Consider the following 18,180-nt stretch of genomic DNA (forward strand, 5'->3'; position numbering starts at 1 on the left):
ACGTGGCTATGGCTTATTAAAATTATGCAGGTTACTTAGAAGAAAGTACCAGTGAGCAGTTTCTCCCTGTGGAATGGTTGTGTTGTTCCTACAGATGCATGAATAAGCATTTATGGGATTGACTGGCTTGAACTCAGCAGATAGAAGTTACTCCCGATTTAAATAACAGTTATAAATCATTTCAATAGGACAATCTGCAGAAAAGGAGAAAGTGAGGACTGCAGATGCTGGAGATCAGAGTTGAAAAATGTGGTGCTAGAAAAACACAGCAGGCCAGGCAGCATCTGAGGAGCAGGAGAATCAACGTTTCGGGCATGATTCCTGAAGAAGGGCTCATGCCCGAAACGTTGATTCTCCTGCTCCTCGGATGCTGCCTGGCCTGCTGCACTTTTCCAGCACCACATTTTTCAATCTGCGGAAAAAAACATGTCACAGATTAAAGATATACAGAATGAAGGAAGACAGTAATAAACAAGTCACCAGTGTCAGAACAACAAGGGGTAGGAATTGAAGCGAAAAGATTTGGGGCAGCATGGTGGCTCAATGGTTAGCACTATAGCCTCACAGCACCAGGGTCCCAGGTTCGATTCCAGCCTCGGGTGACTGACTGTGTGGAGTTAGCACATTCTCCCTGTGTCTGCGTGGGTTTCCTTCGGCTGCTCCGGTTTCCTCCCATAGTCCAAAGATGTCCAAGTCAGGTGAATCGGCCATGCTAAATTGTGTTAAGTGCATTAGTCAGAGGGGAAATGGATCTGGTGGGTAATGGTGGGTTACTCTTCGGAGGGTCGGTGTGGACTTGTTGGACCAAAGGGCCTGTCTCCACACTGTAGAAAATCTAATCCAAACACTGAAAGGTGCAGTTTATTTGAGAACATGATAGCATTAGAAACCACACAATTCTACAAAATGAGGATGTGACAGTTGTCTGAGAAAAGTAGCTCACACATTATTCAGATCATAAACAGGACAAGAAATACACCCACACAATAAATCTGAAGGCAAAGATTTATACAAAAGCATCGAATAACATCATCAAGCTCAGATCACACCGGAGGGGCTTTCCTGACAATGTGCAAGAAATTGATGTCTGAGGAAAGATGTTTGGCAAGTAAAGGTTATCATGCTAGCACCCAAAGGGGAAGCAGAGGTTTAACACTAAGGAAAAGCCGGTCAGAATGAGACACAGAGAAAGAAGTTTATGTTTCATGTCCCAGAGTGAGATAATTTGGAGATGCTGGTGTTGGACTGGGGTGTACAAAGTTAAAAAACAAAACCACAACACCAGGTTATAGTCCAACAGGCTTAATTGGAACCACTGTAGCTTTCAGAGTGAGATGGTTCTGCTTTTCTGAGGGTGCAGTTGTAGATGATCTCAGTAAACCATGAGGTGAAGGAAGCAGAGTGCTGAAGGTGGCATTCCTGTGAGAAGCACCCTCCAAATCAGATGGAAGATGTGGTGCAATTGTAGCCTCAATATTTTAAGGAGATGGGCAAATGTTTCGAAGATTTTGAGAGGCACGCCACAGTTGACGCAGTAATGAAATGAGTGACCTATTTCAAGGATCAACACAACAAAAAAGGATTACTTGAAAAAGAGAGAACTCCAAAATATGGGTAAAAAAATGTTTTCTCCCTAATTGTGGGTCTACCTACAGCACATGATGTCTGCATGCAATCTATGCCAGAAGACAGGGTGGAGACAACAGAAAGAGACGATGATAGTTCTTGAATTACCACCAAGACCATCATAGAATCATTTGCCGATTCACAATCAAGGGTTCCTCAGACAGCACCTTCCAAACTCACAACCACTTCGATCTAGAAGGACAAGGACAGCAGATACATGGGGACTCCACCCCTGCAAGTTCCCCTCCAAGCCACTCACTATCCTGACTTGGAAATATATCACCGTTCCTTCACTGCCATCGAGTCAAAATCCTGGAATTCTCTCCCTAATTGTGGGTCTAACCTACAGCACATGGAACTGCTGCAGATCAAAGAGGCAGCTCACCTCCAACTTCTCAAGGGACAAGGGATGGGCAATAAATGCTGGCCCAGCCAGTGACACCCACAGCCCACAAGAGAAAAAAAAATTGCTAGGAGGTAAACAATGTGATGCAAAGGAATGTAGCCAAGACAAAGGGCTCTGGATGTAGGTTAGCTCGCTGAGCTGGAAGGTTCATTTTCAGATGTTTCATCACCATACTAAGTAACATCTCCAGATGAAGTTTCATCCAGCTCAGCGAGCAAATCTACATCCAGAACCTCAACCTGAGCTACAAATCTTCTCAAAGCCCACTAACATAAAGGGTATGTGAACTTGGAACAGGACCCAGTGACTTCGAGCAAGGCTGACTGTAACAACTTGGTTTCAATAGCTCCGAATATTTACAACAGTCTGGGGTGAGGTGGGGGGGGATTAAGGTAGTGTATAGATGTGCAGTTGCACATCAGTTATTTTACATCTTAAAATCGTTACATATCCCTTCTATTGCACTTTGTTCCATCTTTTACAAGAAAAAAGGATTTTATGGAGGCTTCTCAGGTTTAAAATAAAAATTGGGAGAGGAATTAGAGAGAAAAAAAAAGTGACTGATGAGAAAGGAAGGAATGAAAGTCAGGCGAGGAGGTGGTTTTCCAATGGGCAGGAACATTTACTGGTGTTGAGGAATGGATTGATTACACATGGGAATTTGACAAGTTTTTGAGGAGCCAGTTAACAGGATTATTGAGCTGGGTAACTCAAATAGGATAACTAAATTGCTCCATGTAAAAAAAGTGTTTAATAACATTAATTTCAGATACCAACATTGTGGGTTGGTTGGAACTGATCCCATTGAGTTTAAAATAAATGGGTGTCCTTTGAGATTTCACAATGTTCTCCAGGAATGTATTCCCCATGAAATGTTTGGAATTCACTGCCATTGAGACTGAAATCAGTAAATGAGTGAGAAGAAACAAAAGAGTCTACATTTGACCAAAGCCAGAGCTGGGAAACAAGCGAACAACAACAATACTGGAAACATCACCATCTGGGAGGCAACGTCAGCATCAGCAAAACAGACTCCTGCAACACCATGAGTGTTACCAACTTCACTCAGGTAACACAACAGCTCCCCACTGAGAACAGCGACTGCCCAATCCACAAGGTGGAGAGACAATATTTTATCAAAAACATGGAGTTGTGAATATGTTTAACAAGGTCTACGTGCTGTTAAAAGGTATAGAAAGAGAAACAGCTAAGACAAGGCTCTACATTTTAAAGACAAAGTTTGCTATATAAAGATTTTCAAACTGCGCTATTCAGAGAGATGTTCTTTCACACCTCTGGAGAGGATGGAACCTTACACAGACCTCTTGGTGCAGTGCTGGTGTCCTTCCATCTGAGGGATGTCTATGCTACTCTTTGCAGAGAGCTAAGAACTAATTAGCCATGAACCAACTACATACAGGTGTTGAGAGAGGCTGCACTTGAGAGTCATGTAACGAACTGTAATACATAACAATTCAGCTGCCTAAAACTGTCGCCATACTACGCAGCAATTTGACAGCTTGAACCTCCCGAAGTGTACAGTGTGACCATTTCTAACATATGGGAACCAGAAAACATCATAACCCTATATTTGTGTATTTTGTCAAAAGTGGAAAATTATTCCCCATAACCACCCCTTTCATATTCCTAAAAAGACTTGCTCTCTGCTCACCACAATCTCCATTGCAGAGAAAACAGCCCCAGCCTGTTGCAAGATCTACAGATTCTATATTCCAGTTTACATTTGCCAGATAAAGTGAGAGTTGGATTATTGGATCATCAAAAAAATCCAAAGAAAAAGTGGAACTGTGTGGTATTCAGTCATTCATTACACAACGGCATTGATAACTTTTGACAGACAAACTTGCACCAGGTGTTTTTTTGGTTAAAAACAAAGAAACTGCCCAGCAACAGCTTTCTGAATGGTTGCAAGTTATAGTTTGTCACAGATCTAAGATGGTAATGCACTTAGATCTCAAAGTCTGCAAGCAAAACAGATCTCAGTCTCTCTCAGGGAGAAAGAAAACCAAAATTAACAAAACTCAAATAACTTCAAATCAAGCAACAGACCTAGATCCAACTTCTCAGTCTAAGTAATTTTAATAATCTTTTATGCACTTTCTCCAGCATCTCTGTCTATCGCATAGAGACCTGAACTGTTTTCGGTCTTCCAAATGTGGTCTAACCAAGGTTTAATATAAAGACAGACATAACTTCTTTGCTTTTCAATTTTATCTTTGCAAAATTTAACCACATTTTGTTTAGAAAAGTTTTTAAATAAGATCTTACACCTAAGTCACTTTGATTTGTGCATCTACAACCCCTGTAACCCTCAAAACCACTTAGAAACTCATTTCCAAGTGTTTATGGCCTCTCCCTAAAACAAACATTTGTATATGTTAGAATGTATTTTCTTGTTTTCTGCAAGTTTATTAACATCTTGTATTTTGTCACATTTCCAATGTGCAAACACTCCCGAATTTGGTGACCAATCTGGCTACATGTGAGCTGGTGCACTAATTCCTAACTGGATCATCTACATGATTGAGGAACTGCCAACACCTTGAACTCTGAAAGGCCCACGTTGTGCAAAGTTTGAGGCTGCCCTATCCCGTCAGAGGTTGGGTTTACACAGATACTCATCCACCATGCTACCACGAAATGACCCAATTACTCACTTTTGAGAAAAGCCCAGTTTCACTTGTTCCAACTCCACAGCATGAACATAGCCCTTGTAACGGGTTATCGGTTGCTTCACATCATCACACTTGGAGGCAAAGAGATGATCTCCTCGGAGCACAGATGGTCTGTTCTCAGCAACACCGGGAACCTGACACAATCGGGAAAGAGGAACTGAAATCAGCTGGTGGGGACTTCAGTCAGAGTCCAGCAAATTGTACATTCCATCAGTGGCTGAAATAAAACTACTCTGAACAAATCAAAACCTGCAGGCATCCAGCCAGGGGTAGCTCAGTTGCACAGTGACTGGTCTCAGCTGGAGTCACCTGACACTGGACTCAAAACATTGACCTTCCCTCTCTGCATGGATGCTGCCAGACCTGCTGAATTTTTCCAATAATTTGTCTTTTCATTTCAGATCTTCCAAGTCCAGAGATATGCAGGTTAGGGTGGATTGGCCGTTTTAACATTATTCTATAGTGTTCAGGGGTTTGCAGGTTAGGGTGAATAGGCCATGCTAAATTGCCCTGTAGTATTCAGGGTTATGCAAGCTAGGTGGATTAGCCATGGGAAATGCAGGGTTACAGGGACTGGGTAGTGGCGTGGGTCTGGCTTAAGATGCTCTTCAGTGGTTTGGTGTGGACCCCGTTGGGCCAAATGGCCTGGTTCCACACTTTCGGGATTCTTTCCTATTCAGCACCTGCAGTTCTTTGGTGTTTATTTCACCTGACATCGGTCCTTGCATAAACGCTGCTATTTCATAAGAGGCCAAGGTTCAAGTTTGATAAACGGAGGCCAGTGTTCCTGAGAAGACAGTGAGAGTCTATTGAAGTGTTTAGGATGATCGAACAGGAAAAAAAAAGGGACAGAAACTATCCCCTCCAGTGAGGGGGTGCAAAGGAAAGGGGGAGAACTTTGAAATGTGAACCAGGCCATTCAGGCAATGACAGGAAGGACTTCTTTCCACAGAGAGGGGAGATCTGCAACCAACTTTTCCCCCGAAAAATTGTTGACATGGCAAAAAGGTGTCAGGGTTCAATTGAAACCAAGGGTGGGAAAGTTTTGTTAGTCAATGGCTTTGAGGGGCTTGGAACCAGAGTGTAGAAACTGAAGTCAAACACGGATGGTGCTCTTAACAGGAACCTGGCTCAACAAGGCACAGAATAAAGAAATATACTGATAGATTAGAGTGATGAGGAGGGGGTATGCAGCCTCAAAACCAGCATGGACCAGTTGGATCAAGTGGCCTCAAATCTGTTTTAAATATATGTTAGAACTGAATGACAGTCAAGGGACTGAATGGCCTACTCCTATCCCTAACTTCCATGACCTTCCTTCAATTTGGAAAGCCCTTGGAACATCAGCACTAACCTGGAGTATGAGAAGCTGCCTCTTGTGTGGATCTTGGTGCATGGGAACTCCCGTCATGTTGTACCTGGTAATGTCAGCTTCCATCTGAATCTCTTCCATGTGCAGCAACAAACTGAACCGCTCACTGTAACTGCTGAACCCTAACAGCTTGGCAGGTAAAGAACTGCACAAAAAACACAAACATGAGAGCTGGCACAGTGAGGCAGTCACTATGAAGCACGAGACACTGATATCTCTGAACTCAGGTCCATGCTGAACTACAGAACTCCTGTCAGCAAGACACTAATCGACTGACTCCATTCGTGATACTTGAAGGGTTTATGCTCGAAACAATCGACTCTCCTGCTCCTCGGATACTGCCTGACCGATTGTGCTTTTCCAGCAGCACACTTGTTGATTCCATTCACATTCAGCAATGCCGGTCAACTCTGTCAGAGACAGGGATCTACATTCTAACTGCGAACGGCAGCTTTCTATACCAGGCGAAAATGAGGACTGCAGATGCTGGAGATCAGAGTCAAGATTAAAGTGGTGCTGGAAAAGCACAGCAAGTCAGGCAGCATCCAAGGAGCAGGAAAATCAGCGTTTTGGGCAGAAGGCCTTTATCAGCTTTCTAATTTACAAAAGTACAAAAAGAAACTGGACAAGGCATGGTGGGAAAAAAAAAAGAGATTTACATGGATGATCACCAATAATGAGACATCAGGAAAGACTGATCAGATTAGACCTCGTTTCTCCAGAACGAGAACGAGGCATATGCAATAAATTAACACAGGGATTCAGCAAAGATATTCCTGTTTGTGTCGGAAACTAAAACTTGGGGCCACAGATTTGAGATGGAGTCATAGAAATGTACAGCACAGAAACAGACCCTTCAATCCAACCTGTCCATGCTGACCAGATATCCCAACCCAATCTAGTCTCACCTGCCAGCACCCGGCCCATATCCCTCTAAACCCTTCCTATTCATATACCCATCCAGAGGCCTTTTAAATGTCGCAACTGTACCAGCCTCCAACCCCTTCCTCTGGCAGCTCATTTCATACATGCAGGAGGGAATTCAGAAGAAACCTCCTCACTCAGAGTGGGTACTGCAAATGCTGGAGATTAGAGTCGTGCTGGAAAAGCACAGCAGGTCATGCAGGTCATTCCTGATGAAGGGCTTTTGCCCAAAACGTAAATTTATCTGCTCCTCGGATGCTGCCTGACCCGCTGTGCTTTTCCAGCACCACTCTAATCTTGACCAAGATCTAACAAAACCAAATATCCCAGGGAGAAAGTGAGGACTGCAGATGCTGGAAATTACAGTCGAGAGTGTGGTGCTGGAAAAGTACAGCCAGTCAGGCAGCATCTGAGGAGTAGAGTTGATGTTTCAGGCAAAAGCCCTTCATCAGGAAATCAATATCCCCACCACCAAATAACCTGTCCCTTTCCATCAGACCTTTGAAAGCGTGCCTGCAGGTATAGGCATGTCTGAGCTTTCAGTCACCGAACATGTCAATTCTCCCCTTGTTCTCTTCAACCTCCTGCAGTTTCCAACAGAGCTCAACATGAGAGCAAGGAGCAGCAGTTTTAGATTAGCCACATTCCAATATCAACAGGGACCAACAATTTCAGAAATGCAAGGCCCCATTTGCTTTTTGGCTAACAACCTTCACCATTAACAGCCTCTTAAAGCACCTCCTTTGTTTCTTCACAAAACTAATCTGCCTTGCAATCTCAGGTGATTGTTCTTGTAATCTCTCCTGCCCTCCACCCTAACACCAACCTTTCATTTTGTTCTCCTCCCCTCCCCCAATCCCTTCCCACCTTACACACTTCGAACCTGTCACATGTCCAACCTCTTCCAATCCTCAAAAGCTGAATTCAGTCTTTCTCCAAAAATGCTCCCGAAAACCAGAATATTCAGATTTATACATCTATATACATTTATATAAATGATTTGTAAGTGAGCATAAGAGGTACAGTTATGACATCAAAATTGAAGGCACAGTAGACAGTGAAGGAGGTTAGAGCTGAAAATGTGTTGCTGTCAGGCAGCATCCAAGGAGCAGGAGAATCGACGTTTCGGGCATGAGCCCTTCTTAGTGAAGGAGGTTACTTCAGATTACAACAGGATCTGGACCAGATGGGCCAATGGGCTGAGAAGTGGTAGATGGAGTTTAATTCAGATAAATGCGAAGTGCTGCATTTTGGGAAAGCAAATCTTAGCAGAACTTATACACTTAATGGTAAGGTCCCAGGGAGTGTTGCTGAACAAAGAGACCTTGGAGTGCAAGTTCATAGCTCCTTGAAAGTGGAGTCGCAGGTAGATAGGATAGTGAAGAAGGTGTTTGGTATGCTTTCCTTTATTGGTCAGAGTATTGAGTACAGGAGTTGGGAGGTCATGTTGCGGCTGTACAGGTCATTGGTTAGGCCACTGTTGGAATACTGCATGCAATTCCGGTCTCCTTCCTATCAGATAGATGTTGTGAAACTTGAAAGGGTTCAGAAAAGATTTACAAGGATGTTGCCAGGGTTGGAGGATTTGAGCTAAAGGGAGAGATTGAATAGGCTGGGGCTGTTTTCCCTGGAGCATCGGAGGCTGAGGGGTGACCTTATCGAGGTTTATAAAATCATGAGGGGCATGGATAGGGTAAATAGACGAAATTGTTTCCCTAGGGTGGGGGGAGTCCAGAACTGGAGGGCATATGTTTAGGGTGAGAGGGGAAAGATATAAAAGGGACCTAAGAGGCTACTTTTTCAATCAGAGGGTGGCACGTGTATGGAATGAGCTGGCAGAGGAAGTGGTGGAGGCTGGCACAATTGCAATATTTAAAAGGCATCTGGATGGGTATGTGAATAGGAAGGGTTTGGAGGGATATGGGCCGGGTGCTGGCAAGTGGGCTAGATTGGGTTGGGATATCTGGTCGGCATGGACGGGTTAGACCGAAGGGTCTAATTCTGTGCTGTACATCTCCGTGACTATTTATTTGACATTTGCAGCCTGCAGTGGTTTGCTAATGTAAAGCTTGTTCATAATTGGATACGAAATTTCATATCAAGAGCAGGCAGTAGCCTATTCAGCCCTTCCATCCTGCTTTCCCCTTTGAGGAGATCATTTCAAACCTGATTATGGCCTCAATCTACCTTCCTGTCTGCCTCCTCTGCTACTATTTGACTTTCTCATCAAAGTTCTACCTCTGTCTGCCTTAGAAATATTCAATGACCGTACCTTTTTCTCTCCCTGGGTAAGGCACACAGCTCTGAATGGAAAAAAAATTGATCTCTATTTCGAATGGGCAAGCTTTTATTTGAAATTCAAATTGTATCTGAAGAAGGGCTTATGCCCGAAAAGTCGATTCTCCAGTTCCTTGGATGCTGCCTGACCTGCTGCGCTTTTCCAGCAACACATTTTCAGCTCTGATCTCCAGCATCTGCAGCCCTCACTTTCTCTCTTTGAAATTGTATCCCCAAGTTTTCATCTTTCCTCCAAAGGGAAGCAACCTTCAACATCCACCCTGTCAAGTGTCCTTGGGATGAGGAGGGTGACACCCATGCAGTGAGCCATGCATTCAGGCAAGAGCAAAAAAAAACAATCATCCAGTCCGCTCTCTGTTCCAACTCTCAGCCCACACCCCATTTTCAAAATGAAAACAGGGCTTACTTAATCCTTTCCACCTCCATCTTCACGTCAGGAAGATCCTTGCCCTGCTTCAGTCCATGCTTGAGAGCCGTAAACAATGCCTCAGGATAACGAAATTGGTGCAGGGTTCTGGCTTTTTCCAGACGGTAGTTGGAATAGCTTCAAATGAATCCAAGAAGAAATAACAAAAGAGAAAAAAAAAGTCAAAAACACACAGCCAGAACGTGCAAACCTCAAAAGCAACTGGTGTATGTGTCTGCATCTGCCCAACAGCATCATCCAGATATTTTTTAAATGCTGAGAGAGTACCTGCCTCCACCACCCTCCATGGGATGGGCAATAAATTCAACACAAGTATGCCACAAATGAATTTTTAAAGGAAGAGAGACAGAATTTCACAATTAAACAATGAAACTCACACGTTTGGCATCCATCCATCTTCAATAATAGCTTCTGTCGGACGTCGATTGGAACCTTGGTATGGTTTGTAGGGACCAGTTGGTTTCAACTCTTCAATGATGCTGCTGGTTACCCGAGCCGAGAAAAAGCGAATAATGCTGAAGGGCCTGGAGCTGGCATCTTCAAACTGAAAGGTGAGGGTAACTGGGAAATAGCCAGAGTCAGGCATCGAGCAGATGACTTCAATCTGATGGGTGATTCCTGTGCAGATAAAGAACACATCATCGATTGGCTAAAGTCCACTGCTCCCCATTTACTTACAACATGGGCAGGCACGGTGGCTCAGTGGTTAGCACAGCTGCCTCACAGCACTAGGGTCCGAGGTTCAATTCCAGCCTCAGGCGACTGTCTGTGTGGAGTTTGCACATTCTCCCACCCAGTGTCTGCGCGAGTTTCCTCCCACAGTGCAAAGACGTGCAGGTTAGGGGAATTGGCCATGCTCAATTGCCCATAGTGTTAGGTGTATTAGTCAGAGGGAAATGGGTCTGGGTAGGTTACTCTTTGGAGGGTAAGTGTTGACTTGTTGGGCTGAAAGGCCTGTTTCCACACTGTAGGGAATCTAGTCTAAATATAATGGGTTGAGCCTGAAACCATGTTTGGAAGTGTCTGACAAGCCACCCACAGTTACACCAAAAACAAAAAAAAAGGCTGACCAACAATCCAAATGACTCACTACAGAAAGTATTGGAGGGCGCAGGAGATTCACAAAGATATTGCCAGAGCTGGGAAACTGCAGCTGTGAGGGGAGCCTGCTCAGGCAGGAGCTGTTCTTCAAACCAAAGGAGGCTAAGAGGGGATTTGGTTAAAATGCACAAATTTGAGTGGAGCTTGGGAGGGAGGATAATTATCCCATCAGAGATGACAGTGTTTAGGGGACATTGTGCTAAAGTGCTTGATAGACTGATTAAGGGATGAAGTGGAAAACTATTCTCACCGAGAGGGTGGTTTGGATCTGGAAAATGCTGCCTAAAGGATAGCTCCTTAAACTCAACACATTTAAAAGGTGCCTGGAGATGCACCACACATATCCACATTTTTGACTTTCGGCAGGATGTTACCCATGCTGCCCTACACATGAACAGCACAGAGGTGGAACAAGTGGAGAGTGTCAAGCTCCTGGGAGTGGTCATCTCCTGGGAGTGGTCATCCACAACAAGCTTTCTTGGACTCTTCATGTGGATGCACTGTTTACAAACGCCCAACAACGTCTCTTCTTCCTCAGGCAGCTGAGTAAATTTGGCATGACAGCAAATACCCTTGGCAATTTTTATAGGTGTGCCATCGAGAGCATTCTGTCTGGATGTATCACTACCTGGTATGGCAACTGTACCGTTCAAGATCAGAGACAGAGAGTGGTGAACTCTACCCGGACAATCACAAAGACTAACCTCCCGTCTATAGAATCCATCTACCAGGCCTGGTGTCAAGGAAAGGCCGCCAGCATTCTCAAAGATCCATCCCAGCCTGGCAATGCTTTTCTACAGCCTCTACCAATGGGGAGAAGGTACAGAAGTCTGAACACATGCACCAGCCAGTTTCGAAACACAGTTTCTACCCTACTGTTGTTAGAATACTGAATGGACTCACAAACTCTTAACATTCGCCTATACCTGTGTTTTGGTTTTTGCCGCTGTTTACCTATTATTTACTTATCTATGCTAATTAACTCTGATCTGCCTGTATTGCTCGCAACACTAAGCTTTTCATTGTGCCACAGTACATGTGACAATCAATTCAATTCACTCCCTCCACTACTGACTTTCAGTAACAGCAGTGTGTACTATCTATAGGCTGCACTGCTGACATTTACCAAGGCTCTTTCACCAGCAACTTCCAAACCACTGAAGAGGAGCACTGGACTTGAAACATTAATCGGTTTCTCCCCACAGCATCTATAAAGTGTGGTGCTGGAAAGTGCAGGTCAGGCAGCATCCGAGGAGCAGGAGAGCCGATGTTTCGGGCAGGACCTTACACCAGAACTGATCATCAGGACAGGTTCTAAATAAAGGGTCTGGCCTGAAACATCAGCTCTCCTGCTCCTCAGATGCTGCCTGACCTGCTGCACTTTTCCAGCACCACGCTTTATCGAATCTGACTCTCCAGCATCTGCAGTCCGCACTATCTCCTCCTCTCTATAGATGTTACCAGACCTGCTGAGTTTTTCCAGCAATTACTGTTTCTGATAATCCTCCACTCCATTTTCTGCCTTTTCCCCATTAACTCTTGATACCCTTACTAATCAAAAGCCTTGAATATATGTAATAACCCAGCCTCAACAGCCCTGTGTGATAAAGAATTCCACAGATTCACTATTCTCCGAGAAAAAAAACAATCTCTATCTTAAATGTGCAATCCCTTCTACTCCTCGTCTCCCATACTGGTGTGTGTGCGCGTGTGCGTGTGCGTGTGCGCGTGTGCGTGTGGAGAAAACACACATTGGCCTTATACGTCTGGCCCCCTTCTTTTTGAATTCTCCCCGCATAGGGCAGCTCCCCACTACTACCTCATAGGAGATGGGCTATCAATGCCATTCTTGCCAGTGATGCCCACATCCCATATGTGAGAAAGCTGCCAGCAGGGGTGAGGAGCAGGAAGCATGTGCCTCACCTGTTGCCAAGGTAATTCGCCGGGAGCTGGTCGCATTCGCCTCATCCCCCAGGGTGAACACTGGGAACTTGCAAAGCATCTCACACCGTACAAAGGTCACTATCTCGATCCCTTCATTCTTGATGTGGATGGGGACTGATTTCTGGTTGTTGGGGTGGAGGGAAACCTCAATTTTACCCTCACCGGTATCAAAGTCTGAAAACACTCTCACACCACCTTTATTCTGGACGATCTGTTTCCTGCAAGACAACCATAACATGTTACCACAGCAACCCAGAGACCGTACGCGCCAAACATGCCACTGTGCAGACAACAGAATTCTGGGAGTACAGGTGATGGGGCTCATCAATTCAATCTTTAAATCAACATCACAGGGAGGGCTTGCTCTAGTGATTGATGCATTGGCCCACTCAGAAATCTAGGGAGAAAGGTCAGTTCCACTGGCCTGGAGACTAGAATAGGGCACAGATTCCACGCAGGATTGAAAATACCCAAAGATCTCTTTCCGCTCCCTAATCCCAAACAGAAATTGGTGGGTGACAGGGTAAAAAATTCAAAACTACTCATTTCAGTGAGTGCATGGTCAACAAGTAGATCAGGCTGTCTCTAGCCACAATGTGAATGGTTAGCACTGATTCAACCATATCAGATTAAAGGTCTTTCAGAAATCAGAGACACAGCAAGTGGTTTGTGAGGAAGAAGAGAGTTTGGATCTTTGCTCCCCCACTAGAAGTTCTCTTCAAACTCAAGTCAGACTCATTGGTAAGGATTGATCGCTGATCAGTCAGCCAGCCAGCCCCATTCTTGTTCCATGGGTAATGGATAAAGGTGAAGTGGGTGGACCCTGGTTTTGTTACCATCTTGCATCAAAAAAAAATCTAAAATATTGCTAAAAGGGGACTTGAAGTTGAAGACTGCTGCCTAGCGTTTCCATCTGGTTGAATACAAAGTGGTGTGGGGGAGGAGGGACATTAAAAAAGGAAATAATACCTTTTCCAGCAAACGAGAGAGCTGGGAATGAGATGAGGAGAAACTTCTTTACTCAGACTGCTGTTACGATTTGGAATGTGCTGCCTGGGAGAGTGGCAGAGGGAGATTCCATAAGAGGTTGCGAAAGAGCTGGATATATACTTGATAGTGATGAAGACACAGCACTATGGGGTTAGGGCTGAAGAGGCAGTCCGGACATGTACTGTAAGATTGTATGATTCTATCAATCAATCAGCACCCTCTTATGCTTATAAACTCCTTTATGCAATCGTTTCTCTCTTATGTTGTGGCCCTGACAAATGAGACACAAAGGGCTTCAATTTCATGTCTCTTAGTAAGGTTTGAGAAATGAATGTTCCTCTGCTCTCGTTGCGTCAGCATCACAAACTAATGCCTGTATTCCACCAACCTTCACATGGATGGGGCTAACTCCACTCAGCCACAAATTGCTGAGATGGTTGTCCTGAAGGTGAGAAACTTAAAAATGGAAATGATCTAAAAATTGGTCTTGAAGATTTTAAGTGACGAGGCTGCGTTCACTTTCTCTGGCAGCTTGTTCCACTCGGGACTGACTTTGGGAAGCAAGATTACTGCAGCACCTTGGAACCAAATGGTCAATGTGCAGTTGGCAACATACTCCTGTCACTGACCGAAGCAACCAGTTTTAGATCCTATCAGACCCACTTGTCCATCTCAGAGTCAGAGTGTTGTGCCAACTCACTGCAGAGTTGATCTTACTGTCTAACCATGTTATAACCACCGTGCCTCTGAGCTTGTAACAGAAGGGTCACTCTGGAACAGCCCCCCTTCACCACAGTCACTTTCTATTGCTGGGAACTCTAACTGGCTTCAAATGAAAGAAAGGAGATTCCTCATCATCTGTGATACTCCGCAGAGTCTAACAGCTAGCCCACAATCCCACCAGACTACACACTGCAGATGAGATACCAGAGGTGCAGGTAGAGTCAAGCTCCAACAGGAGTCATTGACTTCACAAGACAAATCAAGAAAAGGAGCTGATAGCATTCCTCCAATCAAAAGAGCTCAACTTTACTTGTTCTGGCGCATCTGATAAATGATGGCTTTGGCACGGTCCTTCTTCCCAGGTTCCTGGATAGGGGCTGCAGGCGATGGCATTCCCAGGTTGTCGGCAGGGTCAGGCCAACGATTACGATACTGGTCAGCATACTCCACCTTTTTCAGCTAGGGAGGACACAAGACAACGTCAGACTGATGCTCTTTACACAGAGACTAGAATGTTTACCAGCTCTGACTGAGTGCTGACAGTCCTCACAGCTTCAAGACCTGGGCGCACAGTTACACAGCAGTTGGTCCATGTAATTGAACCTTTTAAACCCTAGTATTATTCTGATCAATGTGCTAAACCTGCAGCAGAACAATTTTATCCCTCAAAGCCATGCAGGATGTACATTCTTGAAATAGCCCAAAGCAGCAACATTCACTTTGGAAGAAACAGAATGTGGGGAAATAGATGGTGACATCTTGAAAAATGTCCATATTACAGAGGTGGTGTAGCTGGATGTCTTAAAAACGCATAAAAGGTGAATAAATCCCTAGGACCTGATCAGGTGTACCCGAGAACTCTGTGGGAAGCTAGGGAAGTGATTGCTGGGCCTCTTGCTGAGATATTTGTATCATCGATAGTCACAGGTGAGGTGCTGGAAGACTGGAGGTTGGCAAACGTGGTGCCACTGTTTAAGAAGGGTGGTAAGGACAAGCCAGGGAACTCTAGACCGGTGAGCCTGACCTCGGTGGTGGGCAAGTTGTTGGAGGGAATCCTGAGGGACAGGATGTAGATGTATTTGGAAAGTCAAGGAATGATTAGGGATAGTCAACATGCCTTTGTACGTGGGAAATTATGTCTCACAAACTTGATTGAGGTTTTTGAAGTAACAGAGGACTGATGATGGTAGAGCAGTAGACATGGTCTACATGGACTTCAGTAAGAAATTTGACAAGGCTCCCCATGGGAGACTGATGAGCATGGTTAGACCTCACAGAATACAGGGTGGACTAGCCATTTGGATACAGAACTGGCTCAAAGGTAGAAGACAGAGTGATGGTGGAGGGTTGTTTTCAGACTGGAGGCCTGTGGTGTGCCACAAGGATCGGTGCTGGGTCCACTACTTTTCGTCACTTATATAAATAATTCGGATGTGAGCATAAGAGGTGCAGTTAGTAAGTTTGCAGATGACACCAAAATTGAAGGTGTAATGGACAGTGAAGGTTACCTCAGATTACAACGGGATCTTGATCAGATGGGCCAATGGGCTGAGGAGTGGCAGATGGAGTTTAATTTAGAAAATTTAGAGAAGTGGCAGATGAGAGGTGCTGTATTTTGGGAAAGCAAATCTTAGCAGGACTTCTACACTTAATGGTAAGGTCCTGGGGAGTGTTGCTGAACAAAGAGACCTTGGAGTGCAGGTTCATAGCTCCTTGAAAGTGGAGTCGCAAGTAGATAAGGTAGTGAAGGTAGCGTTTGGTATGCTTTCCTTTATTCGTCAGAGTATTGAGTACAAGAGTTGGGAGGTCATGTTGCAGCTGTACAGGACCATGAGTGCACTGAGAGCATCAGGCTGGACTGTGTGCTCATAAAAGACCATTGGCCTAATTTCTGCTCCTTCATCCCATTGAGTCTGCTCCACCATTCAATCATGGCTGCTAAGTTTCTCAACCGCATTCTCCCACTTTCTTCCTGTAACCCTTGATACTCAAGAATGCATCTATCTCAGTCTTAAATATACTCAATGTCCAGGCCTCCACAGCATTCTATGGGAATGAATTCCATAGATTCACCACCAACTGCCTGAAGAAGTTTCTCCTTATCTCCATTCCAAAAAAGGTCTTCCCTTTACTCTAAAGCTGTGACCTCGGGTCCTAGTCTCTCCTACCAACAGGAACATCTTCCCAACATCCATTCTGTCCAGGCCAATCAGATCCCACTTCCCCTCATCCTTCTATAAATCCTTAGAGTTTGGATCCAGAGTTCTCAAACATTCCTCATATGTTAAGCTTTTCTTTCCTGGGACCATTCTGGTGAACCTCCTCTGAACACACTCCAGGGCCAGTATATCCTTCCTGAGATATGGGGCCCAAATCTGCACACAATACTGCAAATGTGGTCTAACCAGAGCCTTATAGAGCCTCAGAAGTACATCCAAGTCTCCTCAAAATAAAATGCCAACATTACACCTGCCTTCCTAACCACTGACTCAACCTGCAAGCTTACCTTGAAAGAATCCTGGACGAAAACTCCCAAGTCTCTTTGCACTTCAGAATTCTCTCTCCATTTAGAAAATAGTCCACGCTTCTATTTTTCCTACCAAAGTGTGGAATGGTCAATGCAGGCAGTCAATCCACTTAATATTTTATAAATACCTACTTTAGAAATAGAACCAGTCTGACTCAAGATTGGGATACAGACTCTAACCTCACACCTTTAATGCATTGTCTGAGCAGAGATGTCACCTTTTGTTATAAAACCTTAAGTTAAGTTATCTCGAATGTGACTTAAAAGTAGTTCTGGGATTTACATATTAATGGACCGAAACTAGCAAACCCATTCAAAAAGATGAAAGACTTAACAGCAATCTAGGTTTGTTCAATATATAATTTCAGTTGCATGACATTGAAATCTTTTCTATAAATTGTGTCTTATGCTCCTGCTCCACAGCTACCTAATAAAGGAGCAGCACTCCAAAATAAACCTGTTGTACTCGATGTGTATCTACGATGGCCTTCCTGGCTAACGTTAAAGCCGACGTTCTATTTCTGCAGGAGTGTGGGATACCGCACCTCAGCAGCTACAGGAGATGGTCGAACTTGTGGGCCCATGGACCGTCAGTTTGGTCGGGGGGCAACGATAGCCGTGCCTCCGGCCTGGGTATCCTGTTGCGAGGAGGCAACTTCACCATCTCCGTGATTAAGGAGGTAGTGGGCGGGCACCTCCTCGTCACCAAGGTCATGTACAGGAATGCTCCCCTGAGACTGATTAATGCGTACGCCCCAGTGGGTAAGAGTGAACGGTTGGCCATCCTGCAGCAGCTTCCACGATGTCACAGAGGGCCTCGTGGAGGTGAAGGGCCAGCAAGCCTCGCTCTTTGCCTCGGAGGCCTCCAAGATAATCTTCCGGTCCAGGGTCCGCTCGGTGGAGCAGGACGAGATGTGCTCACGTTTCTTCTTCCAGAAGGTGCACAGAGAGAGCTCCGTGCAGGAAGAAGATGGCTTGGCGACGTCATGAGGATCAGCAAATCCTTCTATGCCAGTCTGTATGACGCGAAGCCGACCAACAGCACGGCCTCCCAGTCGTTCCTGTCCTCTATCACGGAGGTCATAGACGATAGAACACGGGAGAGGCTGGACCAGCCGCTATCTCTGGACGAGCTGACCAAGGCCC

At 44.9% G+C, this 18,180-nt stretch overlaps 1 protein-coding gene across 2 annotated transcripts in view; it reads right to left on the reverse strand.

The window, feature by feature from the left end:
- The window catches only part of LOC122563033 (putative helicase MOV-10), an 88,568-nt gene that overhangs the window by 51,642 nt on the left and 18,746 nt on the right, over nucleotides 1–18,180 (reverse strand). For both annotated transcript variants that reach the window (XM_043716360.1, XM_043716359.1), the window contains exons 3-8: nucleotides 14,818–14,966; nucleotides 12,774–13,012; nucleotides 10,127–10,367; nucleotides 9,729–9,866; nucleotides 6,083–6,245; nucleotides 4,711–4,862 (exon numbers count right to left, since the gene is read on the reverse strand). In XM_043716360.1, coding sequence (XP_043572295.1) covers nucleotides 4,711–4,862; nucleotides 6,083–6,245; nucleotides 9,729–9,866; nucleotides 10,127–10,367; nucleotides 12,774–13,012; nucleotides 14,818–14,966 — 1,082 coding nt within the window. The remainder of the gene's footprint in view (nucleotides 1–4,710; nucleotides 4,863–6,082; nucleotides 6,246–9,728; nucleotides 9,867–10,126; nucleotides 10,368–12,773; nucleotides 13,013–14,817; nucleotides 14,967–18,180) is intronic.

This window comes from Chiloscyllium plagiosum, chromosome 26 (assembly GCF_004010195.1).
Source record: "Chiloscyllium plagiosum isolate BGI_BamShark_2017 chromosome 26, ASM401019v2, whole genome shotgun sequence".
NCBI classification, from domain to species: Eukaryota; Metazoa; Chordata; class Chondrichthyes; order Orectolobiformes; family Hemiscylliidae; genus Chiloscyllium; species Chiloscyllium plagiosum.